Here is a 14,851-nt window from a genome sequence, read left to right on the forward strand (position 1 = left end):
CCACCCTGTCAGCTCCTCCGTTAAAAACTCAACGCCGTTTCCAAAAAGGACTTGATTGCACACTTTTTACAAAAGTTGGGACCACATTGAACTTCTAAAAAAAGGTAGGACCGAATTGAACATTTGCCCCCTTTCGAGGGACCAAAAGAGGTATTAAACCTTAAAAGTACTTAAAAAAATATATAAATCCACTTCTTTGATCATTAGAGAAGAATTTAGAATCAAATAAATAAAAAAAAGTACTTGCATGTCAAGTAAAAATGTTTACTCTTTTTATGAAAAAAATAATAATTTTTAAAAATTTAAATAAAAAGAGAAATATTTCCCCTTTATTAATTCCTATTTCCAAATTCAGGAGAAAGGTTTTTCCTTTCGTGAGTTCTATTTTTCGGTATAAACAAACAGACAAAAAAAAGAGTATAATACAAATTGTTTTTAAAAAAAGGCTTAAATGCTTACTTCGTCTCCATGTTAAGAGGTGAATTTTTGTTTAGTATTGAGTTTTTAAAATGTAGACATTTTGTTCCTATGTTTTCAAATTTGTATCAATTCACTCTTATCCGTTAAGTTGGTAGAAACGACATTAATTTCAGGCGTGGCTGCACTTTTTTTCTCTCTCCTCTCTGTTGTTTCTGTCATCTTTTTTTCTCTATTTTCTATTTTTCTCACCATTAATTACCTGCCATTTTTTTCTCTCTCTTCCACCATTAACTTCTTCTCTTCCTGTCACCATTAAGTACCATAAAATTATATAGACTCAGATTAAATATGGGAATGTCACTATTTCATATATATTCTTACTGCCACCAACGTATAGAACCGGTTTCACTATTTCATATCTATTCTTACTAAAAAAAATCATCTTCATATCTAAACTCAACTAAATAAGTATTAAATTTGTATTTTATCTCCATCTTTATTGAATAATGGATATATATCGATATTTTATAAAATAATAAAAAATTATGACAAATAAAACGTAATAATGTTAAATATTCAATATCAAAATAAAGATATTTTTGTTATTTCAATATTAAATATTTAGAAAACAATTACAAATATATACATTTCAAATTAAAATATCAATTAACATTTTATCAAAATAAAAATATTTATTAAATTTGTAAATATTAACTAAGCCTGGTTGATAAAACTTAAAATATTTTTAAAAAACTATAAAAGGAAAATATATATTCAAATTATTTAATTTACAATATTTATTTTATTTAAAAATGTGAGATAAAAAGGTTTATTTAAAATATTTATTGAAAGAGTCCACCAATACGACCTTGTAATTATGTTAAGAGGTGAAGTGACATTTAGAGCAAAAGTTAATGGTGGAAGAGAGAGAAAAAGGTGGCAGGTAGTTAATGGTGAGAGGAATAGAAAAGAGAGAGAAAAATGTGACAGGAAGATCAAATAGGGGAGAGAAAAAAAGTGCAACCAAGTAAGCGTGAAGTTAAGGTCGTTTTTACCAACTTAACGGATATGACTGAATTGATACAAATTTGAAAAAATAGGTACGAAATGTCTACATTTTTAAAATTGGGTACCAAACAGAATTCAGGTCTTAACATGGGAACGAAGTAAGCATTTAAAGCCTTAAAAAAACAAATGAGATGACGAAAAGTATTTAAGATGGGATTTTGGTAGGTAAAGAGCGTGCAATGAGAACCGTGCTCCTGAAGAAACATTAGTTATTATCGAAAAGTGGGGACAACTTTTTTTTAAAAATTATTTCTTGTTTGATTACAGTGTTTTGATTACAGTATTTCTTTTTTTTAAATATTTAATTTATATTTTATTAAGTTAAATTTAATTAAAATTAACATTAATTTATATTTTACAAAATTAAATTTAATTAAAATTGAATTTAAATTTATATTTAATTTAATTTATATTATATTTTATATTTTTTTTGTAATTTTATTTAAATTTTATTTTAATAATTTATTAAAATATTTTAATAATTTATTAAAATATTCACGAGTATCCGCGGGTTTTAAAATATCCGTGGATATTTTTTAAGCGGGTATTCGTGCGGGTAGCGGGTCGGATAGCAGATGGATTTTTTTTTGTCAGATCGAGTTGCGGGTAGGCACTATCCGTGTCCGACCCGACCCGTTGTCATCCCTAGTTAGGATTTAATCAAAGAAGAAAAGTAAAATAGAAAGATGTACTTTTATAAGTATAAAAATAAAAGAGAACGGCATGACGAAATTTTCTTTATTTATTTGGATGAAAAATAGAAAAATATTAAATTTAACCATAAATTAAACTTTTTATTAAATTTTTTATAACATAAAATATATATATTTTTTGTTAGTCTTTAGAAAATAAATATTAAATTTCTTGATACAAATTTGTATGCCTCATTAATTTGCTAGCTGAAATTCTTGTTATAATTTCTTTCTTATTTAGATTTATTCAATTTCTTTCTTTCTCATATATATTATGTTCCACTAAATGCGTCAAGCAAGCACATGGCAAAGGAATAAGGTGTTATATAAAAATATGGAAAGACATAGGAGGCGGTAGAAGACGATTGTTCGAGTATCGTACCTTCTCACCTTTACGATACAATAGAGAGTGGAAAGATGTTTTGTCGTTGCTTTGACTCGTTCTGAGTATAATGCTCGATGTGAAATTCACCGAAGTTATTACTCGTAAATTATTGAAGAATAGGAAAACAGGTCTTGCTATGATAGCAAGACGACTCAAACTGATAAGTTCTAATGAACAGGTGATATAGTAGAGTATAGGGGATAGACCACTAGTTTGTGGTAATGATAATAGTGTTGGAGTAATTTGTGTGTTTAATATTATGATGAATATTTAGAACTTGTGAGTTCTTTATTTTTGCTTATATTTGACTCTTAATTAGCTCATCCATGTGTTTGTTGTGTGTGCAATGATCGTATAACTCATGTCACTATATAAAAGCATATGATAATGCAGATAATTCAAATGATGTATAGTGCGACGAGTTGATTGAGAGAGAAGAAAAATTTATGATTTTGTTTGGAATAAACTATTTTATTTGGAGTTTTGTTTTTGGGAAGACTTATGGTTTATTTTTTGTTAATAGTAAAAACTTATTGAATTTAGATTTCTACAATAATATTATGATTTTAAAAATTTTAATAATATTATGGTTTTAAAATTTTTAATTTTTAATTTTTAATCGTAATCGTGAATAGGGTGTGACACAATCCCGTCCTAATTTTATTTAAAATGGGTCAATGTGGTTTGTTATGCTAATTTGACATTGAGATAAGTTATAAATTGACCACATATTAGTGATTGACTGAAATTTACATGTGATTAACTTTTAGACAACATAAACTTAACGAAAATTACTATATTAGTTCATTTTAAATATTTGAGGAGTCACATTGAATAAATCCCACAAATTGGAACCAAAAAAAAGCCTATTAATTCTATATTAAAATTATGAGCAATTCAAGTCTAAATTCTAGAGCCCCACATTAAACGAAGATGAGTGAAATGAGTAGTATCTACATAGAATGACCTAATGGTTCATGATTCTAAGACTTAAAATTCATATATCTCTTATGATTGATACCAACTCTACTCAGTCTGTCCACTCGAGAAAACCAATAAAAACCTATTAACTTGCGACATTTTTCCAGTTCAACAAAAAGAAACGTAAAGAAAACACAAGTTGTTTTGAGAAGAATCTGCCATTTTCAAAAGCAATTAATAAAATGGATGATATCCCAAGATGAAGAAGCCTTGCCATGAGGGAATTTTCCATGATGCGAAGCACAAAGTGGCACATGGAAACAAAGTATAAAGTGACAAGTTGTAGCAGCAGCAATAGGTGTTGATTAGTCTAGTTTTTGACTTTTCTCTATACTTACGCATGGGAGAAATGAATAGAGATCTAGTTTGTCCCGTGTTGATTATAGGGTTGGGAGAACCATTACTCTTGCTGCGAGAATCTCTAACAATATTTTTATGGTTATTAAGGGCTAGAGAAGAGCACAAAAGGTGGAGCTATATGTAGCCATGGCGTGATTTGTGAGCATTATAGAACTTTGTTTAATGTTTTGGGATCTCTGTTCACGTAGTAGATTCAATTTCATAATCTAACCTCGCTTTAGTGAGAATCATCCTTTTAAATATTAACCCCACGCTTGCCTCATTTTGACTCCTGACATTTTCTTCATTCATCTTTTATCTTTCAAACCAAGTCAATTTTTTTCTTCAGTTGGTCACCAACCTAAACCAGTTACCACTTTTCCATTTTTCTAACTATTCAATCAAAAATGTATATTCTTTTTTTACATTAGTGTTGTTTCTCCCGGTCAACCTTCTCGTTCTAAATATTTCACAATTTAATTTTCTGTGCAAACAACCTATTTTATGAAGGAATTAATATCATTTGTAACATGATGGGATGCTCCACTTTCTTGGTACCATAGTGGATCAAGAATAATGGAATGTACTCCAAGACTAGATGTTTCTGTCTTAAACTTGTTGTAGAAGGAAATTGAGATGTCTTAGGTTGAATATTTGAATCCTTATCTTGATCATATATGTGCCAACAATCTGTGGCAATGTGGCCAAGTTTTCTACATATTTAACAGAGTTTTGTTTTGCCACGTACCTGCGAGAATTGGTATGGGAAGAACCACCACGATTGGCTTTATTCTAGAAACGAGATTTGGTATAAGTTGTATTTGCTTGAATAATAGTTTGATAAAAATTGCTGTGTCGTTCAAAATGTTCTTCTTGTGCCATAAGAAGAGCTTCAATATAACTGATCATTCTCATCCTATAAGCCATCAAGGATTGCCTCAATATAATCTTCAGAGTAAAGATGAGCTACCATAACTACCAACGTATCAATAATTTTCTTTATGTCATTGAGATAGGTAAACACCGAGCGATCATTATTTGGTGTTTTTAATTGAAGTTTGAGCTTCTTGATCTTTGTCCGAGTGTGAGACACAGTACATTTGAAGCTTGAACCAGATTTAAGCAGCAAAATGAAGACCCACCATCTTGGTCAAGATTGTTGATGTCATAGACGCTAGAAGCCATGCAACAAGTTGATCTTATTATTCATGCTCAAGAAATTTTGGATTTATCATGTTGGCCATTTGATCACCAACATTGAGAAAATTTTGGGAAGTAGCAGTTTTGTCCAAGAAGTGTAGCAACTTGAGACCACGAATAGTAGCCATAACCTGTTGTTCCCAGATCAGAAAATTAATCTCATCCAGCTTGAGGGAGATTGGTGTGTTGAAAGTTTGTGAAAGAAAAGAGGAATTAGAAGGAGAAGAGGAATTGGACAAGGTAACGGCAGATGTAGAAGAAGCCATAATGAGGAAAAGATGCTCTGAATACCATGTAAGGGTTAAGAAAAAAATAAAAGGAAATAATGAAGGTAAACAGAAAAAAAAAAAAAGAATATGATTTCAATTATCTTGATTAAGAGATACAAGGAAAAGACATATATACAATTTTAAACACGTATAACCAAGAGAAGCAGAATATGACATGTGGTGACAGGTGTTGACACACATGGGAACTAATTACGTGACAATATTACTGTTGGCAAGCAATATAGTATTGAAAGTTATGTGTAAAGTTTTACCAATAGAAGATTTCACAGATAAAAGTAAATTATTATATATAAAATAAATAAATTTTATCTTATTAAATCAGTTTTATAAGATTCAATTAAACTTAAATTTATTATATTAAAATATTGACATAGAGTAGAGTTTTTTGCAACATTGTTGTTTAACGGGAATGTCAACATGTTTTGTTCAGCTTAATACTGCATAAATAATAATTTATTTTCAAAAGTTTTCAAAAAAAAAAAAGTTAAAAGAAATAAACAGTTATATTTTACAAATAAGTGGAACCAAACATGAATTAAATCACTTTTCTTGAGTGTCTATACTTGGCCACCCTTGATCAGCCTGCAACTTGACAAACTCAGCCAATATCTTGATATCTTCATCTTCCAAACGAGCTCCGAATGTGCACTGACCCCGTGGCATGCACTCTTTACCAAAGCCCTGCATGGAAGTGCAAGACATAAAATATGAACAATGAAAAACAAAATATTAAGGCATCAAGTGAAATATATTAACTGTGTATATACGTGTGATAGGGTGAGTTAGCTTGTTTCACTTTTCTTTGGCTTTCTTTAACAAATGAAACATACCCCAAATCTAAACTAAACCGTTTAAATGCACATACCCCAACTCATAAAAATTGTAATGTTTCATAAGAATATGATTTCATTTCTATGATTTAAATTAACTCCTCCAAGACAAGAGAATGCATGCATACACTAAAATGTATAATGATTTCATTCTTTAAATCTACACAAGATAACTTACTGGCATTCGTCCTTTGCCATAGTAAGTGACACGATAAATCGCTTCTTCTGTATCAACTCCATTTCTGTTGAGTAACATTTGGATAAGTTCAAAGATATATCAAAAAATAGTCAGAAGTTTACTGCACCTTTCGCTAGAGGCCAACAAATTGTCAATTTTAAATTCACATTTGCTGATGTTCCAAAGAACGAACTCATGAAATAGTTGGTACTCAAAAGTGTATCCTTAAAAATTTCAAAGCTTTCTTTCTCCATCATATTTTCAATTCATCACGAGGGTGCTTAGTTTCTCTCCAATTACCTCTGTAAATCCTTTGTAAATAGAGTTGACCCCTGTAAGTTAAAATAGTGGAAAACAATAATGAACAAAAAAATTTGAGTCTGCAAGGATATAAGGAGATGTCATGCATGCATAAGGGGATGCTCACCGGTTGTATTATGTTTCCACCTGCATCGTGACATCCAATACAAGCTTGACGAAACAATGTGGCTCCTCTCTGAAAATCTACGGCTTGAGCACTTGAAACTGCAGAGCACAAGAAAATAAACATGAATTACATGTTTCTTACATGTAAATATTTCCTTATAAAATAGCTAACAAGTCCAGAAGTACTAGTTCTCAAGAGATACTTGATTTCAGACAATAACAAAGTTGATCCAAAACAAGAAACGGATTTCAGCCTATTGGGCACACAAATACTTCGCAAGCAAGAGATGAGGCCGATCAAAAAAAGAAAAAAGCAAGCATGGGATGAGATGATGAATTTTCAGTCTGAAACCCTATGCCGTTTTTGTTATAACTGACAATTAGCAATGGATCAGAATTCTGGATGTAGAGGTGCGGTAAATCATTCAATCCTTGAGTGATGTTCTTTGATCCTTAAGCAACTATGCAATTTTGCAACATTTCGTAAAAAGAGAGAAATTGAGGATCGACGATGTGAAGTTGATGGTCACAGTGTGGCATATATGCGAGAAGGAAACCTGTTAACCAATTAAGTAGTGTGTCAAGTCAACCAATTTTTGTTTATCTCAAACTAGTTCAATACATTTTCTCTGAGTACAAATTCAAATTAGTCCCTGAAATATGAGTGTGTTGGTTGATAAATCCCTGACTAAAATTTTCATTTAAATGAGTTCTTAAAAAAATCATCTTTTGGTGGTCAAATCACTCTGATCTTGAACAGTTTGGTCTTGGCCACTAGTTGATTCATTCAATCTTCCTCCTTTCCCTTTTCCTTTCCCATTCCCTTTCTGGTTCGAACTCCCTTTATTTTTTAAACTGTTTTAGACTTGTAATGTTTGCTCGGGAGCCTTCTCTTATCAGCATTCCTCCTCTCATTAATTCTTTGTGCATGGGGTGAATTATGTAATTCTTCAATACTCATTGAATCAAGGCCTTTGATTCTTCATTTGCCACAACATGATCAAATGCCAAGTTAAAGTTCTCAAGATCTTGTCAACAACCTGCTGCTGATCTGAGAGCTCCTCCTTGCAAGACTCATTCCATTCACCAGTATTTGAATTCTATTGAAATAATCTGCAGCAGATTCTAAAAGTCATAAACTTGATTTTCTTTGTCTTGTCAGCACCACCATAGTTCTTAATCAAGAATCGGGCCTTGCAATCAAGTTTCTTGAATTATTTATAAATTTCCTTATAATTGGCAGTAGCATCTATTCCTAATTCATGAAATCCCACCTTCACCACTTCTCCTACGTCTTGGAAACAGAATATAACAATTACCCTCACCCTCTAATCATCAAAGTTCTTTCCTTCAAACAATGATAAACTACTAGAAACAACATTGTCCAAACTCGCCATTTCTTCCTTTTCAAAATTCAGGTTCTTCAGTACATGAACGCACCCCACAACTAACGAATCAGCCTAGCCCTTGATACCAATTTGTTTGGGAAGAAATCACACACACACATAGGAAGACGAAGGAAATCACGGAACGATAATTTTTTGTATTATTTTCAAATGTACATCCTTACACTTACACCCTCCCTATTCTATTCAAAGAGGTGTCTTTTACATGGTATTGACGAAGACACTAACACCCTTTGAACTGTCTAACAAACTCTGTAATTTGAATTACAGATGCTCTAAAGTTTAAAAGGTAAAAATATTTAGTAAAAGAGTATTTTTTTTTTCTATCAATTAATCAGAAACTATAAATTATCTTCAATATAACTTTCAAAGTTAATCATTATAAAAATCAACACAGTTATCCTACACAGTAATAGGATAACAATATAAGAGGTCAGTTATATTACTTATTCATTGTTCAGTTAGATGTATGTATCCTTGAAGAAGAATCATGCATCGAAGATGAGTTTCTAGATTGATATGAATCTCCCATATTTGTACATCTCATTCAATTGGGATTCAAGAAATCAGTCCTTTCAACAATACTCAATCCTGAAAACAATCGAATCTCTCTACGGTACAATTGTACTAAGATACTCAAATATTATGAAATCTAAATTATTTTCGGTACTATTTCGGCAGCAATGCCCATGAGAAAAAAAAAAGGATTGATTTTTAAAAGTTGATGTATAAAACAAAGAGTGGGTAATTGCATGTTGACAGTGATGCAGTTTGAATCAAAAGCAGAAGCATTAAAGAGGAAAGGAGTGATGAGAGAACTCACGTGGAGTGGTGCAAATTGGAGATAAGACAAGAAAAGCAGCCACAAGAGGAGGAGCCAAACTCTTGAAGAACTTCAGTTCTTCCCATGCAAGAATTGGCTTCTTTTCCCTCATCGCATTGTCCTTTTAATCAACAGTTCAATAGCCAGTGTTCTACTTGTCAGTTTCTTTTTCTGGGTTAACACATAACACCTTTCAAAATCACACAATGAAAGTGAGCAAGATAAGAGTGTTCTACCTTAATGGAGAAGAGGCGAGTGTAATCAGTGGAACCAGAAATCAACGAAGCAACTTTCATTTCGTTTGTTTCGATGCATAAGAAGGGCTCAACGCGCGACTGAAACTGGATAGTGTGTCTGCAAAGGAGAGCCTGACAAATGTATTTATTTTTTAAGGCTCATCTACAATCTTTTAATCTTTTATACTTATGAAAACATTAATTGATTGTTGCCTTAAATGATCTCTGTATTGGTGAGATCAACTTTGGTTTTTTTTTCCCAAGTTTTAATTTTCATCCATTTTGATTAATTTCACCATTTTTTTCTAATTGTATTTTCATTAATTTGATCATTTTCTTAACAATGTTTTAATAATTAATGAAAGGTGTCGGTTTCTACTTTTTTTAATTTTTTTAATCTTTTTTAATTTAAAAAGAAGTTGTTTACATAAGTTAATATTATATTATTAGTTAAATTAGTGTCAAATGTCAGTAGTGTCAGTGTCATGTTTATTGTCAAGTGTCATTTGTAGACGTGAAATCAATATTAATTATTATTTTATTTTCGATTTAGTTTCAATTTTACTTTATTTTGTTCAATTCAATGTAATTTTTTTTAAATTTTGTTTAATTTAATAATTTGACTTTAAATTGAGATTAAATTTATTTTTTATATAAATCACATGTTAAAAGAAATCACATTTTTACTAAACATTTCATATTTCTATTAAAATCAATTTTGTTCTTACATAGTCAAATTAATCAAATGTGTACTCTAAAAAGATTTTCAAAGATTTTTAAAGCACTTCCAACCTTCTATCTCTAATCTACTCATCCTTGTCAATTCTCCTCAAAATGGAAAGTGGTTATGTATGCAAAAAAAAAAATATAGCTCAAGTTAGCATATTACATCATCAAACAATATATATAGTAATCAATGAAACATCATTAACATATATCTTAAGATGTATTATTTAGATTTACTGTTTATGGATTTTTACTTGAGTTTGTGTCCATTTGTAACACCCCATCTTAGGATGGCACGCATAATTAATATCATAACAAAATAGTGCAAAATTTAAAACTTTATTTCATTATTTTCAGTGAAAATAATTAAAATCATTTGAAAGAAACAATTAATTCAATTACAACCTATAATGTTAAAAAAATTTAAACATAAACTTTATTACTTTCTCAAAATATTATAAAAATTCTCTCATTATTTTCCCATGTGTATTCTCACTCCACTAAGCACCAACATCATTGTTTTCGTATAAAAATGATCATCGCAGGTGAAAATCACAACCACAACATACAATGGTTAGCTAACAATAAAAAATACAAGATAATACACAATAAGTACACTCATCCACCCTATTCAGGTATCCTTCCCCAATCCATAAAGGCAAACACATTTACATCACACAATAAACACATTACCACAAACACTTGTGGTCTATCCCCAATACCATACCATACCACCTGTTCAATATAACCGACAACACTTAAACTCATCCTCTTCCCGCATTGCACAACCGAAGAGGACCCATTTCCCGCATCGCACGACCAAAAGAATCATCATTGGATTTACTAGGTACAACAAAATGACTTGTCTTAACCTCACACACATACAATCAATGACACACAATACAATCATGTTCAAACATCACACAACTAACCACACAAATCAGCAAAAAAAACATAATAACACGGCCAACAACACCTATGGCTCAACAATTATCACAAATAGCTCAACTAAACATACACACTCTAGGGTTGAGGGAATATGGGGAAGGTGAGTGAACCACTCTAGGGTTTCCCCTTTTAGAGTGGTGGCAAAAGCCTTGCACATGATGGCATCACCAATCATGTACAAACTGACTTGAGTAGTATAGACGACAACATGCTCATTTAGGTTGGTGCTACCATCATATCGGTCCAATGTAATATCCTTCCATTTCTTAGGAAGAGGGTATTAGTGATACCCTCTATGAAAGTATGTTAGCAGTTTCCTCCTACTATCGAGGAGTTGTGTGTCTTTGGGATAAGATTATACTTGTTTTCTTCTTCATTCCCACGGACAAGACCGGTGTGAGGCTGAGGTTTTTCATTGATAATGTGTTATCAAGGGTTTTTTTCTCCTTTCCCTTAATAGTCATTCCTTCAATCTTAATCCTCCTTTTCAGCCCGTCATTCTCCTACCTTAGAGCGTTAATCTCTTCAACACTTTTTTTCTTAAATTTGGTGAACTCCTACTACATTTTCACTTGGGCGTCTAGGATAGAGGCTATATCAGCCAATGAGGGTCCTACTTCTTTTTCTCTAACCATCTTGCTTCTTGTGGACACCATAAATGCTTTCTTCACAAAATACAAGTAAGCCCCATGGTGGTGTCAATTGATGACAACTCCTTTAGGACTTTCCATATAAAGAAGAAACAACTTAAACTAAGACTAAAGAAAGGGAAGTAGAATAAGGATTTCTAAAGTTCTTTCCTTATCTATGTCTTAGATGAATTTACTTTGCTAAATAATATTTGCATTGTTTTACAGGCCTTGAATAAAGGTTGAAGACCATGGAGAATCAACCAAAGAAGCTTGGAGAGCCAAAGGAATCAAAGGAATCAAAGAAGGGATGAAAAAGGGTGTTTTCCGGATTGAAGCTAATAGCTTCCGGATTGGAAATGCATGTAAATTTAGCTTCCGAATTGGTAATCGCGCCCAACCATCTACTGCTCGTGCCTAGCTAAAACGCACCAGAATTCAACATTTTAAACACGTTTTTAATGTGTTTTCTGTGAGACTTGTGGCCCAAGAAGCTCTGAAGCGTCTCAAGCACACTTCCTTTGTATATTGTAGAAGCTTGCAAAGCAAGATTTAGAGCTCTCTCTTCACTATAAAAGAGAGATGCAACTCCTTTGTAAAATGAACTTTGAAATGATAAAGAAATGTTGTTGAGTTTACTCGAGGTTTATTCTTTGAGAGTTCACTTCTTTGTTCTTATTATGCACTCTCTCCTCTAGCTTCCTTCCCTTTTTGAAGGCTTTCTAAGCTTGAGAAACCTCACACACTCACCAAACCTCCACTGAACCATTCATCGAACACCTGATGTGCATTCGCGTCTTCATTCTTCAACTCATTCCGCTGCCACGATTCTGAGTTTGGAGGAGCTCTCACTTGAACTGTGGAGCTGCTTCCATTATCAATTGTTCATACAAAATCGAGTGTGTACCCTGCAAAGACTTCCAAATACTCTTCAAGTGCTTCCAACCTTCAATTTCCATAATACTCGTTCTCTTCTTGAATGCTTGTTCTCCCTAAGACAGAATCGAGTTGTGTCTGCAAAAGATACTTTGACGCTCAAGTTAACCTATCGTGTCAGCAAACTACAAATGTGATAATTAAGGAAACGTCATTAACATATCTCGTAAATATTATTTATACTTATTGTTTATGAATTTTTACTTGAATAAACCTCAACCCATTGACCTAAATGATTGTTAGCTTTTGAATTATCGTAATTAACCATAAATCATGGTACTTAAGTATTTTATGTGATGTTGTATTAGTCGAATAGAAATTGACCAAGTACATACGATTTAGTAGATCGAAAGTCAAGAAGGAGTCGTACTAATAGTCATGGTCATAGGTAATACAAATTTATAACAAATTTAATATATTAATCTTAAAATCAATTTATCACTCAGTTATTTTTAAAAGAATGTATTGAGCTGCGTTTCCATTGTCTAAAAAACCAAAATCACTTTTTTTTTTAAATTGTTTCTTTTAAATATTATCTCTTGTACCACTGTCGTAAAGAAAAGTATAACTAAGTGTAGAAATTTTTGTCTATTATTTTATTTTCTTTTTTGGTATATATATATATATATATATATATATATATATATATATATATATATATAAAGTTTGTTAATGCGCGTATGCATGCTTTTCAATTAGTACATTTTAACCATGTGTGTCGGGTTTTAGTAGACAAAAATACCCTTATATATTATATTATGAATTCTAACTTTTTAGGTTATGAATATTTTAATAATTTTCATTCTCAAAACTAAAAAAGAAAAAGAAACCCCCCAAATCCTTACTCACGTCTCTCATTCTTCTCAAGCCTTTCTCTCTCATTCTATCATCCTTACCATTGCCCAAATTGAAAAAATCAGAAACACTTGCCTAACCCTAATCCACATTCCTTACTTATCCAATTTGTTTCTCTCGCATCTCCATACTCTTTTTCACGCACACACAAATTGGATAAGTGAGGAAGGTGGATTTTTAATTGGGGCTATAGTGGAATGTCAGAGAAAAGGTTGAAGTGAGAAAGATGAAAGAGAAAGGGTTGGGAGGAATGAGAGAGGTCGGTAAGAATTTGGGTTTTTTTTAGTTTTGAGAATGAAATTTATTAAAATACCCTTAACCGTAAAACTTAGAATCCATGATATAAGGGTATTTTTGTCTATTAAAACTCGGTACACATTGCTAAAATGTACCAACTGAAAAATAGTCGTACGCGCGTTAGCAAACATATATATATATATATGAAGTTTAAAATGTAGCTGCTAGAAGACATTAGACTTAGATTAGAAGAAAAATCATTAAACGTTAAATATATTTTTATCAACTATATAATATAATTAACTTAGTCAAGTTATGCTATTTAAGTTGATAGGCTATTTTTGACTTTATACAATGGATTTGACATGTCGCAAACTAAATTAGTTTTATTTTTTCTATTCTTTCATGTAATGAGTGTCTTTTAATAATCCGTTGTACCATGATGTTGTCTTGTTGGTTTTCTTGTGAAAATTTTGTCTTTGAAAAATATAATTAATTTAAATGAAAGAGGTAGATGATATAAATCATTAAAATGAATATAAACATACGAATGTAGACAACATATGGTTCATAAGCAGCATTGGTCTAACAATAATGACGATTTTACTCCTCATTATTCAAACGTTTTAAATTAAAATTTATTTTGTGAAAAACTCTAAAATTTTCCCGTTTGTTACTTGATTTTACAATTTCTTGAAATTCAAAATTGTTTGAGGGTTTGTTACCTTGTGTAATTTTATTATTTCAACACAACAAAAATTTAATGATTTTTTGTTGTTGTAATGTTTGATAAAATAAAAATATATTTATGAAGTGAATTTCATGAATAAGATTAAAATTAATGATTTTTTATGTAACGTTTTTTTTTCTTGCAACTGACTCAACGTATTTGTCATATAAATAGCATTAAAATTTGTTTCATTCGGTTTTTAGGCACAAATATGGGTTGTGTTATGCATTGTCAAGCTTATGTTATGCTTTTTATTATTATAATTTGTGGAAACTAAAACAAAATCTTCCAGGTATGTTTTCTAAAACCAGTTTTTTTAAAAGAAAACATTGAGGTTAAACTTAAGAAAGGTGGGGTGGAAATAGTAATTTCTCTTTAAATAAATGATTGAAGCTAGAAAATTAAAAGTTTGATTAGATTGTTAATAAATATATTTACTAAGATACCCTTGAGTTTGTTGTTTTTGTTTCAAAGGACGATTAATGGTAACCATAATAAACATGACAAGTGGCAATT

General features: G+C 31.2%; 1 protein-coding gene across 1 annotated transcript; it reads right to left on the bottom strand.

The window, feature by feature from the left end:
- Window positions 1–5,746: 5,746 nt before the first annotated feature.
- LOC124848161 (cytochrome c6, chloroplastic) lies at window positions 5,747–9,434 on the bottom strand. Its single transcript, XM_047325808.2, has 6 exons — window positions 9,275–9,434; window positions 9,039–9,159; window positions 6,811–6,908; window positions 6,684–6,715; window positions 6,384–6,447; window positions 5,747–6,056 (listed from the first exon to the last, which is right to left on the bottom strand). The coding sequence occupies exons 1-6, from the start codon at window positions 9,332–9,334 to the stop codon at window positions 5,916–5,918; spliced, it is 516 nt and encodes a 171-aa protein (XP_047181764.1). The 5' UTR covers window positions 9,335–9,434; the 3' UTR covers window positions 5,747–5,915.
- Between the last annotated feature and the right edge of the window lie 5,417 nt (window positions 9,435–14,851).

Source organism: Vigna umbellata, chromosome 7 (genome assembly GCF_029865625.1).
Source record: "Vigna umbellata cultivar VRB3 chromosome 7, Vumbellata_1.0, whole genome shotgun sequence".
NCBI classification, from domain to species: Eukaryota; Viridiplantae; Streptophyta; class Magnoliopsida; order Fabales; family Fabaceae; genus Vigna; species Vigna umbellata.